The sequence below is a fragment of the Symphalangus syndactylus genome, chromosome 14 (genome assembly GCF_028878055.3).
Source record: "Symphalangus syndactylus isolate Jambi chromosome 14, NHGRI_mSymSyn1-v2.1_pri, whole genome shotgun sequence".
Taxonomy (NCBI): Eukaryota; Metazoa; Chordata; class Mammalia; order Primates; family Hylobatidae; genus Symphalangus; species Symphalangus syndactylus.
Window position 1 is genome coordinate 10,807,523 of NC_072436.2, and position 17,038 is coordinate 10,824,560.

At 57.1% G+C, this 17,038-nt stretch overlaps 1 protein-coding gene across 23 annotated transcripts in view; it reads right to left on the reverse strand.

The window, feature by feature from the left end:
- Positions 1-17,038, reverse strand: part of TMEM94 (transmembrane protein 94) — a 44,000-nt gene that overhangs the window by 4,409 nt on the left and 22,553 nt on the right. For 6 of the 23 annotated variants that reach the window (XM_063617082.1, XM_063617086.1, XM_063617075.1 and 3 more), the window contains 20 exons: positions 10,173-10,292; positions 9,722-9,849; positions 9,294-9,430; positions 7,587-7,789; positions 6,806-6,957; positions 6,348-6,450; positions 6,055-6,141; positions 5,370-5,486; positions 4,962-5,018; positions 4,567-4,671; positions 4,265-4,417; positions 3,820-4,029; positions 2,913-3,228; positions 2,600-2,773; positions 2,101-2,203; positions 1,778-1,995; positions 870-1,051; positions 643-781; positions 279-394; positions 34-133 (listed from right to left, as the gene is read on the reverse strand). In XM_063617082.1, the coding sequence (XP_063473152.1) occupies positions 34-133; positions 279-394; positions 643-781; positions 870-1,051; positions 1,778-1,995; positions 2,101-2,203; positions 2,600-2,773; positions 2,913-3,228; positions 3,820-4,029; positions 4,265-4,417; positions 4,567-4,671; positions 4,962-5,018; positions 5,370-5,486; positions 6,055-6,141; positions 6,348-6,450; positions 6,806-6,957; positions 7,587-7,789; positions 9,294-9,430; positions 9,722-9,849; positions 10,173-10,292 (2,920 nt within the window). Of the gene's footprint in view, positions 1-33; positions 134-278; positions 395-642; positions 782-869; positions 1,052-1,777; positions 1,996-2,100; positions 2,204-2,599; positions 2,774-2,912; positions 3,229-3,819; positions 4,030-4,252; positions 4,418-4,566; positions 4,672-4,961; positions 5,019-5,369; positions 5,530-6,054; positions 6,142-6,347; positions 6,451-6,805; positions 6,958-7,586; positions 7,790-9,293; positions 9,431-9,721; positions 9,850-10,172; positions 10,293-17,038 lie in introns of those variants that run through there. The other 17 variants (XM_063617081.1, XM_063617083.1, XM_055240883.2 and 14 more) reach the window with 5 other exon arrangements.

Here is a 17,038-nt window from a genome sequence, read left to right on the forward strand (position 1 = left end):
GGTTGCCCAAGTACCCATGGCCACAGCACTCACTCTCTGGGGTGCAGTCGGTGAAAAGGGGCACTAGCAGGGGCACATTGTCGATGTTCTGCAGGTGGGGCCGCACTTGGTGGATACCCCGGGGCAGCTTGGCCTGGAGAAAGCAGAGATGCCAGTGGCTTCGGGATGGGGATCAGCATCCCTCGCCTCCACGTGCCTGCCCACTACCTCTCTACCTCTCCCCTGGACCAGCTATGGGACCACTACAGGAACACGTGAGACAGATCCTGCCATCGTACCCGGTTGGAGTCCTCCAGGAAGCTGGGGATGTCACTGTCCGTAGGCTGGAAGCTGATGAGGTCTGAGTGACCCTCCTCCTCCATGAGGAGCAGCCCTTCTGCATCATCTCGGGACACTGTGGGGACAAAAGCCTCTCCCTCACCTTGGGGCCGGCCTTCTGGGGGCCTGTCCCTGCCCTGCAGAGAATTTCCTGCCTGTGTCCCTCCTTCCTGCTGACTACTGTTTCCCGCAGGGACATCAGAGCCATTTCCCAAGGGAAAGTACTTAACTGGAGGGCTCTCCGGAGGCTCTTCCTGGCTGTGGCTCTGAGGAGGGGAATCCTCCCACCGCCACCCCGTCCCCACCCCACGCCTTTGCCCTTACCCTGATTCAGGTCATCATGCAGGGAGCCTGCGTGGCTGGGGCTGGAGGGGGGGATCTCGGAGCCAGGCATGTCACCGTTGGGTGTGAGGGAGATGTGGCAGTTCCAGCCTGTCTCCAGGCCCATTTTTTCTGCAAACACCTGTGAAAGGCAGATGGCCGTGAACATACGGGCCCAAAAGCCCGTGGGAAACAGAGTTAGTGGTGGCAGAGGGGATGGCTCTCCCCACCTTGCTTTTGAGCTCATCCTCCAAAGAGAAGTAGACAAAGCGGATGCAGGCGTTGACAAGCCCATCGATGAGGCGCACGATGTCCAGCCGGGCCTGGTACTGGGAGGACACCATGCCCATGAAGATCTGGCCGCTCAGGGCCTGCATGCAGTCTTCCTTCTCCAGCACCTCCCCGATCCCTTCTTCAGGCAGGACACACAGGACACAGCCCGATCAGGACACCCAGGAACCAGCCCAGGGCCACACACACAGATGCCACACCCAAATCAATGAGCATACGGGCCCCAGGGGACCACACACAGCCACGTACACACACAGCCAAGACACACGAAGGAGCCGACAGACACAGGAGAAAAGACAATGAAAGGTATGCATCAGTCAGGTGGCTGAATCTGAGCTGGGAGCCACGACAGGGCATGGCTTCAGCTCCTGCCCAGGGGGGACTGGCCCTACCCTCAGCAACTGCTTCAATTCACAGTCTCTTGGGTTCAAAAAACCCAGGAAGTGTGCGTGTCTGGTGGGAATGGGGTGGTGTGGTAAAGCTTCTGGGCCCCTCTGCACCAGCAGGGTGACAGACCTGGTCTCCTGTCTGATCCTACCAAGCCTAATGGTCTATGAACACTGCTTGGTAACTTCCCAGGAAAGCACTCTGACACACGTTACCCACTTGAGCATCACAACCAACCAGTGAGGCAGGCCAAGTGAGCACCCACTGATAAGGGAGGAAACTAAGGGACTCCCCATGTCACCGGATAGAGTGCCACACTGGCGTCCCAGCCTGGGGCTGTGGCCACTGCCCCCTTTGCTGTGGGGGGTGCCAGGGCCCTCCAGACGCCCTCCCTGCTCCTGGGCTTCAGCAGCTCAGGGGAGCCCTAGCACCGGCCCTGCTGGACAGACGCACGAGGTACCATCAGAGCTCCAGCTGCTGCGGCGGGCGTTCTGCTTGATGGGGATGGCGCTGGGCAGCTCGCACATGGTGAAGATGCTGCTTTGGCCGGGCACCTGTACCAGCTCGATGCACTTGCCGTTGAGCTGAGAGGACAGGGCGCAGTTCATGGGCTTGTAGGCGAAGGCAGAGCAATACCCAGACAGGCAGGCTCGCTGGTAGAAGTCCAGCACTTTCTTTCTGCCAGGGAAGCAGGCGGAGGTGAGGTGAGTGTTCCTGCCTCTGAAGAGCAGGTGCCCCAGCAGTGCGACTGCCCTTGCTGCTGGCATGCGCTTCCTCACCCACCTGTCAGATCCCGAGAGAGGGTAGATGTCAGCTCCGTCCCAGAAGTCCGTGCAGGCCTCTAAGACCACATCAGCGGTGCCATGGGATAGCATCTGCTCTGTGCCTGGGGGGAAGAGAGTTCAAACCCTGAGTGTCGCTAACCAGCCCCCCGCCCTCACTCTGCCCTGACAGGCAAAGCACTGTCCTCCCGGAGAAGGGCACTGAGGAGCCCCTGCCAGAAGAGGAGCCTCCCTGGGACTGACGATCAGCAAGGCTCTGCAGTGCCACTGGGCTTGGAATGCAGACACCATATTCCCATCCTTTGGACAATCCTGACCTCTGCAATCAACACCATCCCAGCCCTGGTCCCCAATTCCAGCCCCTGCCAGAGTGGAGCACTTGGAAGTAGTCTACTTTTCATCTGCCCAGGCCTCCCTAGCAATAGGTGGGGCTGGGCAGAGCCCCCCTGCCAAGCTCTGGAAGGTCTCGCCTGGTGCTGGCCAAGGTAGCCAGGGCTCACTGGTGGTGGTGTCTTTAATGAAGAGGCTGATCATGTGGCTGAGGGGAGGCCGCCGCTTGGTGACACAGGAGAGCCGCCCCAGTGACGTCTCCTTCATTGTCTCGGCACTGGGGAGGCGGTACAGCGCCAGGTGGTTCTCCTGCTTGAAGAGCTCCTTGGCCCCAGGAGTGAAGCCTGTGGGGCGGGGAACAGGAACTTAGGGCCATGCCCTGGCAATACCCCGCCAGGTCCATTAAGTCCCGTGAGCAGTTGGTACTGGGCCTCTTCTAGGAGACAGGTCCAGCCAGCCATCCCCTGCCATGGGGGCCCGTACCAATGAGGCGGGCAAGCTCACAGAGGCCCCAGGGCACATGCACGGGCAGCACGGCGCTGTGGCTCTCTTGCAGGGCGATGTTGCACAGGTGGTCGGAGAATCGGCACAGGCGCTCGGTGACGCTGGCATTACACAGGTTCAGCAGCACATTGAGGCCCAGGGGTTTGAGGGAGGTGAGGTGCAGCTGCCAGTTGGAGTCATCAAACTGGATGCAGGAGGGGTTCTGCTGGTCCTGGGACAGGCTCAGCATCTCCAGGTGGTAGTCACACACAAAGTCCTCTGCTTCGTAGGGGTCGCTCTCCATCCCAGGCTGGGTCTGGGGGAAATGTGGAGGAGAGCCTCAGCCCGGGGATCCGGTGTGGGGAAGCCAGCGCCGGCTCCGCCTACCTCCCAAGGCTGGGGAGGGCTCCTGCCCCTGAAAGGTGCCCTTCCCAGGAGAGAGCTCCCGCTCACTATCTTCCACCCCCTCCCTCCTGAAAGCCGCTTCCTGTCCTTCTTGGGCTCCTGTCTGCTTCTAGAAACTATTAATATATCTCATGACACTGGCAGGAGCCAAAAACAGGGGTGGCTAGACCAAAGAGGACACAGTTGAGAGATCTTTTGTGGCCAGGGAACATCTCTGAGAGGGAGCCCTGGGCTGTGTATGTTTGGAAGGTTCCAGTAGGGACACCAGTGATTGCGATGACGAGAATGGAAGGGTAGGGGGAGGCTCCGCCCACTTCACAGCAGAGACTGGGGGAGGGCCTCGGGGGCCACTGGCCTAGCCTGGAGGCCCCTAGCCTGGAGGCGCTGGGACAGAGGGTGGAGACGCCTGCTCTTTCAGACCCTGTGGGGCCAGGCTGGCCAGGGAGGCCAGGACAGCCTGTGGCCAAGGGTGTGGCTGCCCCACGCCACCTCCTCCCGTCACCTTGCTGGGCTCTTCTTCACCACCCTCGGTGTCCCTGCTGAAGCTCACGTTGGAGCCAGATGGGTGTTTGCTGCGGCCGTGCGCTTTGTGGTGTGAATAGGGCTCAGGGGGCTTGGGAGCCTCGCCAGGCCAGTCGCCACGCTCCTGCTCGTTGGAAAGGTGCAGGGTGTTGTTCAGGGAGCCAGCCAGGAGGGCGTCTCGTTCGTGGGGCTGAAGAGAATGAGGAGCACAGGCTAGGACCAGTGGCTCCCACGGCCTGGGGAGGCAGGATGCTTCTAGGTCCCCTGGCTGCCTTGTCTTCACCTCACCTGCCCAGAAGCAGATCCTAATGGTGCTCAAACCCTCCTTCGCCCTCCTAAACCTCACCCTCCCTGGCCAGGCTCCAAGGCTAAACAGCCTGGCCCAGAGTCGGGCCCATGGGAGCCGGCCATACCTCCTCCTCTACCTCGGGATGGCAGAAGGAGCGCGTGGATAGGCCATCGGTGAGGTCCTCATGGCTGCTGTGAGGGGGCTCCACCTTCCCGCTGAAGAACAGTACAGTCTCTGGGCTGGGATTTGGCCATGACAGGATCCCCTGTTTGTCCACACAGCACAGGACCTGCATGGAAAGCATTTGAGATAGGAAAGGGGCCTGCCATTAGCCTACCCTGCCCAGGGGCCACTCAAGCGGCAGGTGGGCAGCCCAGGCCCAGCCAGAGAGCAGGGCGGGCACAACAGCTGCCTCTTTCCCGCAAGGCCCACCCTCACCGTGACAGAGCCCAGGCTGTGCAGCAGGCTGGAACTGTGGCTCAGTGTTGGCGACGTTCCCCCGAGCACCCTCAGGAAGTGGCCCCAAATGCAGCGTAGCATTTCCTGGTGGGAGAGAGGAAGTTTGCAAGGCCATTTAGCGCTCGGCCTCATTTCCCTGGAGATGGCCTCTAGGGGGAAATCCAGGGGAGCACCACGAAGTTGGGGTGGAGAGGCACTTCTCTGGGGCAGGGTGCGGACGCGTTATGGGAACAGGTCCAGGTTGTGTCCACATGTAACGGGTGGACATGGGGCTCTAAGAGCCTGTTTGGAGGCTTTAAGGCCATAAATAGGGGAGTCCCAGGATTATGGCTGTAGGGACCTGCGAGAGAAGCCATCCCGGGTCAGTGTTGTACCTGAGAGGAGACAGCCTCCGTATAGCTGCTGAGAGTGTCCTCTGAGAACTTAGCCAGCTGCACGGAGAGAGGGTGAGGTCCTCAGTGAGGAAAACGCCGCCTTCACACAGGCCTCTCCAAGCTGGCAGAGTGGGGGCCCACACCGGCGGGGCTCCCAACCCCTTTGGTAAAGGGCCCGGGCCGTTCTAACTCCCCACCTGGTGGAAGCCAGGGTAGACGCTCACCCACACCCAGGGCCTGGCCTAGAGGCCCTTCTGGAATGGAGAGGGCCCGAGGCCTGGAGAGCTGCCCAGGCTGACCAACGTGCCGAGCCCAAGGTGGGGCTGGACTTCTGCCCCTGTCCTCTGGCACAGCCAGCTCCCTCTTTTTGTTCCTGTGACTTCCCCCAGACACCTTGGAAAAGCCTACCAGGGAGCTGGGTGAGGCCTTGCTCATCTGGGCCAGGACACGGGCCTCTCCACAGGCGGTTGCCAGAACCCAGAGGACTGGAAAGAGCAGGGGGAGGATGGGCAGGACGCCATTCACCTGGGAAGGAGCGGACCACACAGACGGCTCCTGAGCTCCGGGCCTGGGGAGGAGGGAAGGGAAGGGCTGCCCTGGCCCCACGGCCATTCCCTGGGCAGGAAGGGCCAGCTCTCTCAGGGGCAGGAAGGGAAAGAGATGTTCTTTTTTTTTTTTGAGACGGAGTCTTGCTCTGTCGCCAGGCTGGAGGGCAGTGGCGTGATCTCGGCTCACTGCAACCTCCACCTCCCAGGTTCAAGGGATTCTCCCACCTCAGCCACCCGAATGGCTGGGACTACAGGCACGTGCCACCATGCCCAGCTAATTTTTATATTTTTAGTAGAGACAGGGTTTCATCATATTGGCCAGGATGGTCTCGGTCTCTTGACCTCACGATCTGCCCGCCTTGGCCTCCCAAAGTGCTGAAATTACAGGCCTGAGCCCCCACGCCCGGCTGGAAAGAGGTGTTTTTAAGCTGAAGTGTGAGGGGCCCTCTGGGCTGCAGAGAGGGAGGGATAGCCAGGGTACTAAGAGAAGAGACGGCCCTGCGGGTTGGAGGGAAGCATGACCGAGAGGACAGGGCGGTCCTTGCCTGGAGCTGGAGGAGGGTGTACTGCCAGGAAGTGACCCCCGGGGCACTGAAGATGAAGCGCAGGGCATTGGTGATGAGGAAGCCGGCCTGTTGGGAACAGCAGAGGCACAGCCTTGACCCCGCCCCTCTAGAGGGACCCAGGCAGTGCCGTTCCCCTTCCTTTGCTGCTCCACAGTCTGGCTCGCTCTAGGACCCTCTGCATTCACTCCCCCTCACGTGAGTGGCCCTGAGACCCGCCGTGTCCAGCCCTCTCCTCTGCGCCGTGCAGCCCCGCGCAGCCCCGCCACACGCACCAGGACCACGGGCACAGCATAGTGTAGCATCACCGACTGCACTGTGAACCGCTCATTGTCTAGGGCAGTGACTGGTCGGGACAGGGCCATGTCCAGGCACCATCTGCAGAAAGAAGTGACTGTCAGTCTCACTTGGCAGAGAGGCCAGAAACCTACACCTTGGGAGGATTCTGGGCCTCTCTGCCAGATACCGCTTCTTCAAGCACTGTGAGTCCTGCAGTCCCACGCTCTGCCCTGGCCCTAGCCCGTGTTCACCTCCAGAGCTGTCCCCTCAGAGTAGAGATTGGGAGAGGGCACCACTCAGTCTAAGAATTCTCACGAGATGCTGAGGACATGAGCCTAAGGAGATGCCTGCCCTCAAGAGAACCTCGAGATGAATGGGGCCCCTTCCTTGTCAGTCCCATCCCCCTCTTCACGGAAGGCACCAGGGACAGGAGGAGGCGGGGAGGCACCCCTACCTGACGTTGTCAATCACAGGGGTCTCAAGGACACGGAAAAGTCGGTGCTGCTGGGGGCTCTGTGGCCCTCTCTCCACTTCTCCCCGGGGTGAGGGTGGAGGGGAGAAGGGGGGGAAGAGGTCTCCCGGCTCCAGGACGATGTGCTCGTCATCCTGCCAGCAGCAAGTGGGAGAGTGGGGACAACGAGAGGGTCCTATCAGAGGCCACTCTTCCTGGACAATTCAGCTAAGTACAGACATCCCCTGGGGTTAGGCGCCATCAGTTAGCCCAGAGTCCACTGGGACACGGCCTGTGGGACTAGAATCTTAGCGAGAATAAAGAACAGCACAGGGGGCCAGGTGTGGTGGCTCACACCTGTAATCCCAGCACTTTGGGAGGCCAAGGCAGGTGGATCACCTGAGGTCAGGAGTTCGAGATCAGCCTGGCCAACATGACAAAACCCTGTCTCTACTAAAAAATAAAAAATAAGCCAGCTGAGGTGTGGTGGCATGTGCCTGTAATCCCAGCTACTGGGGAGGCTGAGGTGGGAGAATCGCTTGAACCCAGGAGGCAGAGGCTTCAGTGAGTTGAGATCGTGCCACTGCACTCCAGCCTGGGCGACAGGGTGAGACCCTGTCTCAAAAAAAAAAGAATAGCAGGGTGGAGGAAGATGTTCCAGGGCCTCTGCGAAAAAGCCAGTAAGCTGGCCGGGAAGCTTCCGGATGAAGTCTGGGGACCCTCCCATCATTGCCTGTGGACGTTCCCACCACATTTCCAGGGGAGAAGGAAAGCCTCAAGCTACCTTGATCCCCCTCAGAGAAGCAAATGATTCCTGGCCAGGCCTCAAAGCTATGATGTCTCCTTCAACCAGCAGGCTGACTGGGAGGTTGACCAGGTGTCCATCTCTGTAGGCCCAGTGCAGGGACCAGGATGGCGCAAAAGGCATGTGGAGGTCTGGATACATGGCATTGGGCCACTGGATCTCCCTGCCATCCCTGAGGGCATCTGAGGGGAATGGAAAGAGGGAAACAACCCTCTCAGCAACGGCCCTGCACCCCAGTCAGATACAGCAGCACTTCTGGAAGCACCGTCTGCCCACTTCCTCTCCCAGGAGGTCCGCGTCAAACCCCTCCACTCGTTCCAACACTTCCCTGCTTTCAAGGACGCCTCCCTTATAAAGCCCTACCCGGCCACTCCAGCCCCAGAGCCTCTACCTCCTCTCAACACCTGGAGCTCTCGTTCTTTGTACCCCCATCCCATTCAAATACACTTCACAAACATTGTGGAGGACGTGTGAGGGGTGCAAGGTGGAGACAACATGGCTCCTCGAGGAGCCACAACCCAGTGGGGCAGATGAGAAATGTGGACAGATAACTCCAAACAAGGCAAACACGGCTAAGCATTAACAAAGATCCCTGTGCTGCAGGAGTCCAGAAGAGGGAGCAAACCGATTTGCCGGAGTGATCAGAGGTGGCTTCCTGAAAGAGGAAGCACTGGGGATGGGCCTGGAAGAATGGTTTTGTCAGCTGGAGATGAGTGAGGGAGCAGCTCACCAGCAGAGAACAGTGGAGAGAGGCACAGAGGCAGAGGCTGATACACAGTGGGCCTAGGACTGGTGAGTAGTTTCAACGTCAGAATGAAGAGGAAGAGAAGAGGCTGGAGAGGAAGGTGAGCCTGTGTTGGAGGCTCTGGGAGGCCACACGTGCCTCTGGGATGGCTTCCACAAGCAAAAGGGAGCCACCGATGCTCCTGGGCAGGAGACTAAGCTCCGGAAAGCAGGGCCCATCTTTTGCCATCACCATTGCACTCCCAGTGCCTGGCACATGGTGGAAATTAACCATCTCAGAATGAAAGGACAAACTCTCACTTAGCATCTAAACGTCCACTGCCCAGGTCTGTTGGTGAAAGTTCTCATGAGCGGGTGCTGCTTCTCCCACAGCACCACATGCCCCTGGACAGCAGGAGCCACCGTCCCTCAAAAGAGCCTCAACAACCCTCAATCCACAGCCAAGCTTCATAAACACCGCCTGAATGAAAGGCCAAGCAGAAATCCAAGCAACTCCCCTCCCTTTTGGAACTGGGCTGCTCCATCTCAGGCTCCCAGCCCCTACCCCACCCCGACTCCTGCAGGTATCTCTGCCCACCTCCCCATGTCTCCCAGCACAGTACACCAGACAAGATGGACTTGAACGAGAAAACTTCAATCATCCTCCTGCCATGTGAGAGAACTTCCTTGTTGGTTTCCCAACATGAGCCAGCCCGCAAGCCCACCTGCCACTGTTGGCCTTCCTGCCTGCCCAGCCCTCTGCCTGGGCACCCACCACCATCCCACAGCTCTCATTGCCCTGCTCAAAAGAGAGTGGGCATCCTTCTAACTCCCCAGATGACAAGAGCCCCTGCAATGCTGGCCATAGGCAACCCGTCTGTGCTGGGGTGCAGGAGGGGAGCCCTCAGGGCTCTGATATGTCCGGTCATCTTTTCCCACCAACATGCCTGCCCTTGACCTCACCTTGGATTTGGTCAATGATCCCTCGTAGCCTCCGCTCTACCTCCCGACGCTTCAACCGGTCTTGCCGTCCGATGAGCACAAGGTTGAGAAGCAGTAACAGGAACAAGGCCAAGCCATTCACCAGCCCCACCCCACGGCTGGTGGGAGGAAAGAGAGGGCGCACCCACAGGGAGTGAGGGCTCGCCCACCCAGCAGCCCCCAGGCCACAGCTCCCCTTCCCACCCCAGTCCCTTGTGGAAAGACTGTCCTGTTCTGGTGCCCTGACACCAGCTAGGCCTCTGACCCCAGTCACGGGACTGAGGAGGTTCCCTTACATCCCAGGAGCAGCTTGGGGGTGACAGCCCCCAAGAGCCCTGGGCTGTCCCAGGTGCTGCGGCAGGATGGACAGGACAGCTGGAGAGGTTGGGGAGCAGCCCCTGGGCGCACACCTCCCGGCCGGCTGTCCCCCGCAGCAGCCCAGCAGCAGCAGCACGGCCAGTAGCATGAGTGAGGCCCCCGGCCAGTGGAAGCAGGAGCAGCGGTTACTGTGGTGGAGGAAGCTGCTTCTCCACACCTCCTGGGAAGTTCGGACAGGGAGGGGACAATGAGAGGCCTGTCCCACTGCAATCTGGCTGCCTCCCCCCACACCCTTCCCAGCCCCCATGGCCGCCTTGGTCCCCTCTCTTTGACCTCGGCTGGGCTCCAGCCTGTTGGGCTCCTGCAGCAAGCAGGCTCAGGAGCCACTCTGAGGGGAACCCTGGCTTCTTTCTGATATTTCATGAGGCCTCAGTTGGGTCACACTGTCCAGGGTGACAGGGTGCATCAGAGTTCGGAGAAGGGGCCTCCCACACTTCCCTGCTATCCCAGCCAGGCCCTGGGGGCCCCGAGAAGAAGCTTCACCTTCCAGGTCAGACACTTCTTCCGCTTGCTGAGATGTCCTTCCAGCACTGCCTCCAGCTGCTCCTTCAGGATACTGAGGGCCTTCCGTGTGGACAGGCCCAGGGCTGAGGGAGGCTCGCCCTGCAGGCAAGCAGGAGGCGCTGGGCGTCACTGCCAGGCCAAGGCTATGCAAGGCACGCGGGCCCCAACCCTCCCTTTCCCTGGCCCTTCATCCTTCCCCTCCTCTGGGATCCTCACATCTCTTCCCCTACCAGCTCTGGCCTCTCAAGGTGTGACCATGTCCATCTCCACCAAATTACAAACTGTTCAAGCCTCCTACCCTACTCTTTACAGCCAAATTAAAACACAAAACAACTTTTTCTTTTATTCCATGTTCCCCAACTCACTTTCCCCACGGCCACTGGCGAGCTCCCTGCCCACCCAGGCTGTGCTCACCACTGATCTCCCAATTTATTGCAAGGGGGCCAGTCTTTGATTGCATGGACAATTTTTTTTTTTTTTTTTAGATAGAGTCTTGCTTAGTCTCCTAGGCTGGAGTGCAGTGGCGCGATCTCGGCTCACTGCAACCTCTGCCTCCCGGGTTCCAGTGATTCTCCCGCCTCAGCCTCCCGAGTAGCTGGAATTACAGGCACACACCACCATGTCGGGCTAATTTTTTGTACTTTTAGTGGAGATGAGGTTTCATCATGTTGGCCAGGCTGGTCTTGAACTCCTGACCTCAAGTGATCTGCCCGTCTTGGCCTCCCAAAGTGCTGGGATGACTGGCGTGAGCCACTGTGCCTGGCCTAAAATATATCTTTTTTTAAATGGAGAGAGAGAAACTAACATAGAGATGCTATCTTTTGGCCAGGCGTGGTGGCTCACGCCTGTAATCCCAGCATTTTGGGAGGTGGAGGCAGGTGGATCACTTGAACCTAAGAGTTAAAGACCAGCCTGGGCAACATAGTGGAACCCCATCTGTACAAAAAATCAGAAAGAAAAAATTAGCTGGGCATAGTGGCATGCACCCAGCTACTCAGGAGGCTGAGGCAGGAGGATCACTTGGGCTCAGGAGGTCAAGGTCGTAGTGAGCTGTGATTGTGCCACTGCACTCCAGCCTAAATGACAAAATGAGACCCTGTCTCAAAAAACAACAACAAAGAAGAGATGCTAGTATTTCATTGTTCCTAGGAAAGACATGAAGGAAAAAAACCTTCAAGTTCTGTCAGGGAGGGAGGGAGGGACGGAAGAAAGGGGCAGGGAGGGAAAAAACCCACCATCTTCTATAACTACCATTTCATGAAAGAGAGGATATTGTAACACTGAAATATTAGGAAGGACATAACAGAAAAAAAGACAGCTATTCCCAGGGCAGGACTATGCGGAGGCACACTCCCATCTCACCAGGGATGAATGGGACACGGTGTGGACGACGTCGGCCCCGACAACACAGGGACCAACCACATCATCTTAGGCGACCCTGTGGCCTAGCCTCTCCCTGTCAGGACTCCCCCATTCCTGGCTTCTCTCCTGTTTTCTCCTTTGACTCTGACTCTCCTTCCCCATCTGTCTACCCCGTAGGCCACCTAGGACACGTTACCAACCTCTGCAGGTTTCCAGAGCAACCTCATCCACAGTCATGGAGCCACCTGCCACCAACAAGCCTACAACTCCTATTTTACTTCAAGTCTGACCGCTACCCTGAATGTGGACCCATCTGCTGAACGGGCCTACAGTTGCTTCACAGGGACCTAGGAGTCAATGTGTCCAAAAACCCAAACTCGGGCCGAACTCACGCCTGTAATCCCAGCACTTTGGGAAGCTGAGACGGGTGCATCACTTGAGGTCAGGCGTTTGAGACCAGCCTGGCCAGGCCAACATGATGAAACCCCATCCCTACTAAAAATACAAAAATTAGCTAGGCATGGTGGCGCATGCGTGTAATCCCAGCTGCTTGGGTGGCTGAGGCATGAGAATCATTTGAACCCGGGAGGCAGAGGTTGCAGTAAGCCAAGATCACGCCACTGTACTCTAGCCTGGGTGACAGAGCCAGACTCTGTCTCAAAAAAAAAGAAAAAAGAAAAAAACTTAAACTTGCCACCTGACTCTAGTGCCAGAGTCACCTTTCCTCCCACAGTGACTGTCTCACCCAATCACCTCTAGAACATTCCAGACCCTGGCCTTTTGCTTGCCCAAACTCCACCCCACACTGTCTCTAACTTTTCCAAACCCACTGGAACACCTTGGCCAGAGCAGGGCCTGCCTGGTTGGTCAAATGACCTATTTACCCTTAAAGTCAAGTCCGATTCTTGTGTGTGCTCCTGGAGGCCCTTCAGATGTGCCAGCCTCCCTGGCCTCCTTTCCTGCTTCCCCTGGCACGAGCTGAGCCCCTTCAGCTCATGTTCACATACTTGATGTGTTTCCCAGCCAGAAACACGTGCCCCACCCCAGACAACTCTTGCTTCCCCTTCAAGACTCAGCTCAAACATCACCTTCCCTGGGACATTTTCCCAAAACCCGGGGCTGCACTTCAGGGGAGGTTTACATGTCAATGGTGCCCTGGGCAACCTGGCCTGCAGCCTGCACCTTACAGAACTGTAATCACAGATTGACACACCTGGCTCTCCCGCCAGACTGCAAATTCCTTAAAAACAGGCTCTGAATTCTTCCACTTCCACACACCCTCACCATCCAACTGTTGAGACAGTGCATGGCACACACAAGCTCAATGAATACTTGCTGAATGAATGAATGAATAAATGAATGAATGAATGATCCCAGTGAAACAGCAACAGGAACAACCTGAGGCATTCCACAGCTTAGTCAAGGCTTCACCTTAATCGGGACTGTCAGCCCAAAATCTGTAGACACCACAGCTTTTAAAAATGTGGATGTCTAGGCTCCACTGCGGACCTACTGAACCAAAATTTCTGGGGATGAAGGGAATCCCAGGTTATACATATATATATGTGTGTGTGTGTGTGTGTATATATATATATATATATTTTTTTTTTTTTTTTTAATTGAGACAGGGTCTTGCTCTGCTGCCCAGGCTGGATGCAGTGGTGTGGGCATCGTTTGCTGCAGCTTACACCTCTCAGGCTCCAGCGATCTTCCTGCCGCAGCCTATGGAGTGGCTGGGACTACACTCAGCTAATTTTCTTTGCTTTTTTTTTTTTCTTTTTTGAGACGGAGTCTTGCTCTGTTGCCCAGGCTGGAGTGCAGTGGCGCAATCTCGGCTCACTGCAACCTCTGCCTCCTGGGTCCAAGAAATTTTCCTGCCTCAGGCTCCCGAGTAGCTGGGACTACAGGCGCATGCTGCCACGCTCGGCTAATTTTTTTTTGTATTTTAGTAGAGATGGGGTTTCACCACGTTGCCCAGGCTGGTCTCAAACTCCTGAGCTCAGGCAATCTGCCCACCTCGGCCTCCCAAAGTGTTAGGATTACAGGCCTGAGCCACTGTGCCTGGCCCTTTGCATTTTTTTGTAGAGATGGGGCCTCCATATTTTGCCCAGGCTGGTTTTAAACTCCTGACCTCAAGCAATCCTCCCTCCTCAGCCTGCTAAAGTGCTGTGATTATAGGCGTGAGCCACCACACCCCAGCTCTGAGGCCCTGGGACAAAGAAGAGCCCCATGAAAGGCAGCGCCTGAAGGAGAAGTGAGTCTTTCCAGGGCCACCTGCGAAGCATCCATGTGAGCTTCCGTCCAGAAAACCTCCTGAGCGAGAGGAGTGAATCCCTAGACCTCAGGCACCAGGAAAGGGATTTGGGGCAGCCATGGAGGAGGCACGGCCACAGGCTGTGGAGCTCGTGACCTCTGGCTGCCTCGTCTCACTGCCCTCCCCACCCCCTATGCGGCCCACAGTTCAGTCTCCCAGAGTCCTGCCCTGGCTGTGCCCTCTGGCCTTCTGGACTTACTCCTTCCTGCCCGTCTCCACACATACCCCCTCCTTGGTAACTGAGCCTCAGCTCTGGCAGGGCACACATCCCATAACTAAGAGTGGCTCCTGGGCCGGGGGGTGCTGCCCCCTGCCACAGCCTGGCATCACAGGATGCACTCAAGTGGAGCCCCCAGTGCTGGCCTGAGGGACGGGGCCTGGTTTCCAAAGTGGGCCTGGCCCCAGGATTCCCCAGCTCCCTTGCCTAAACCTCACCTAATCTTGCTCTCCACAGTGGATTTGGGGGATTATAAAGATAAGAGCTGCCTCTTCCCAGAGGGGATAAACTGGTTATTTCAGCTCAGAAAGAAATGGCCCTCCCGGCGGGGGCCTCACACCCCCACATAGGTAAATACTGTGCTTCAACGCACCCACCTCCCTTTGGCAAGGATCCTGAGGCCTCCCGGAGAGGCCATGGTCCAGGGCAAATGAATGCCTGTACCTGTCCTACTGCCTCCCGGAACTCCTGACATGGAGGGAAGGAAAGCTTCAGGGAGGGTTGTAAGGGAGGAAGAGAAACAGGAAGAGGAGACCATAGGCCTTCTCCTGTCTGTGGGCATGGATGTCTGTTCCTCCCACCCCAGGGAAGAAGAGGATCTAGGAGACAGGTGGCTGCACACAGAGACCCCAGGCCTCCAGTGCCTTCCCCTCAGGCTCAGCCTTCTGAGCTTCCTCGCCACAGAGAGGGATGTGAGTGTTCCCAGGACAGAATGGCCCATACCTGGGCCAGGCCTCCAGACATGATCGAGTGAGAAACACACTGAAGGCAGGAAGAGCTAGCCTACAGAGGGGGACAGCTGTCCACCCAAGAGATGGAGACTGGGAGGGAGAAAGAGAGGAAGGACCAGGCAACTGTACGTGGCTGGGAAGATGCTCGGCCTAGAATGAGGACCACACTCAGGAAGGTGACAGTTTCCAGCAAGGCAAAGAAAAGGCTAAGAGGAGTAGTCAGAGAGCCAGGGAGGTGTCCCTTCTCTGGTCAGGCCTGAAGATCTTGGACATTCATCGATTCTCGTGGGCCACATGGCGGCTGTCCTGACACCTGCTGCCTCATTCCAAGCAGCCAAGACCTCCTCACCCTGCCTGGCCATCATCTGCTCTCTTGCTGTCTCTACCCCAGGAACCTTGAAGCTGTGCTCTGCTCCCCTCCAGGTGTGGGAGGTATGGGCCAGAGGGTGGCAGATGCTCCCAGGCAGGGCGCCTGCAGAGCTGTCTGTGTGCATCTGCCCCCGCTTGTTATGTCTGGCCGGGGACATCAGTTCCAGACTGGTGATTAAAGACAGCATAGTAGAGGAAAAATAAGCCATTCTGTAATTACATGCTGCCCAAAGGAAGTGCTTGCCCGCACAGGCCAGCACTGCAGTGAGGACCCAGCGTTCTGGGCCAGTCTGCTGTTTGCGGCCTTCAACTGAGCTTATCTAACTGCCCAGGCGTTCACCTCTTCCCTCTCCAGCAGGGGGTCCGAATTAAGGGTCAAGTCACTGCTCTCTCTCGCTCTTTTTTTTTTTTTCCTTTGAGACAGGGTCTTGCTCTGTTGCCCAGGCTAGATGGAGTACAATGGCACAATCTCGGCTCCCTGCAGCCCCCACCTCCGGGGTTCAAGCAATTCTCCCACCTCAGCCTCCAAGCAGCTGAGACCACAGATGTGTACCACCATGCCCAGCTAGGGCTTTTTTTAGTGTTTTTTTGAGACGGTCTCACTCCTGTCACCCAGGTTGGAATGTAGTGGTGCCATCAGAGCTCACTGCAGCCTTGACTTCCCAGGCTCAAGTAATTCTCCCACCTCAGCCTTCCAAGTAGCTGGGACTACAGGTGACGCCATGACACCCAGCTAATTTTTTGTATTTTTAGTAGAGACAGGGTTTTGCCATGTTGCCCTGGCTGGTCTTGAGTTACTGGGCTCATGTGATCTGCCCACCTCAGCCCCCTAAAGTGTTGGGATTACAGGTGTGAGCCACTGCACCTGGCCTTTTAAAATTTTTTTGTAGGCCGGGTTCAGTGGCTCATGCCTGTAATCCCAGCACTTTGGGAGGCCAAGGTGGGTGGATCACAAGGTCAGAAGTCGAGACCAGCCTGGCCAACATAGTGAAACCCTGTCTCTACTAAAAATACAAAAATTAGCTGGGCATGGTGGCGGGCACCTGTAGTCTCACCTACTCGGAAGGTTGAGGCAGGGGAATCGCTTGAACCCAGGAGGCGGAGGTTGCAGTGAGCCGAGATTGCACCACTGTACTCCAGCCTAGGTGACACAGCAAGACTCCATCTCAAAAAATAATAATAATAAATGAAAAATAAAATTTTTTTTGTAGATATGAGGTTTTGCTATGTTGCCCAGGCTAGTCTCAAACTCCTGGGTTCAAGCAATCCTCCCGCCTCCCATAGGGCTGGGATTACAGGTGTGAACCACCGTGCCTGGCCTGCTTTCTTGCTCATTGTGCCTCAGCTTTGACATGTGACATAAGAGCAGAAGACCTTCATACTTTCTGAAGGAAGTTCAGAATGGGTTGGTGGGTGAGTGGGCTCTGCCAGCCTTTCCCAAAGCATGGAGTTAGGCTGGGTACCCGATGTACCTGGGCACCAATGGCAGGGCACAGCGAGGGAACAGGCGCCGTTCTTATCTGAGAAACAGAAATCTGGGTTAACACACACAAGCTGAAGTTGCCTTTTCTTGCCTCCTGGGGCCAAGATGACTGAGAAAAAATCTAACCTGGCCTTAAGTACCCAAGGGTGACATGAGATTCTCAGAGCTTCCCACATGCTAGAAACTCCCACCACGCCAAAGGGAAGGGAGGCCCTGCTTCTCAAATTACACGGATGCTTTTCAGGCAGAACTAACCCCATTCCGCTGTTTTCACTGCTCAGGCTTAACTGGAGCAAGAGGAGAAAATAACACGGCTCTAAGGAAGTCCTGACTCGGGAGAGGCAGGCAGCAAACGCCCATCACAGGGCT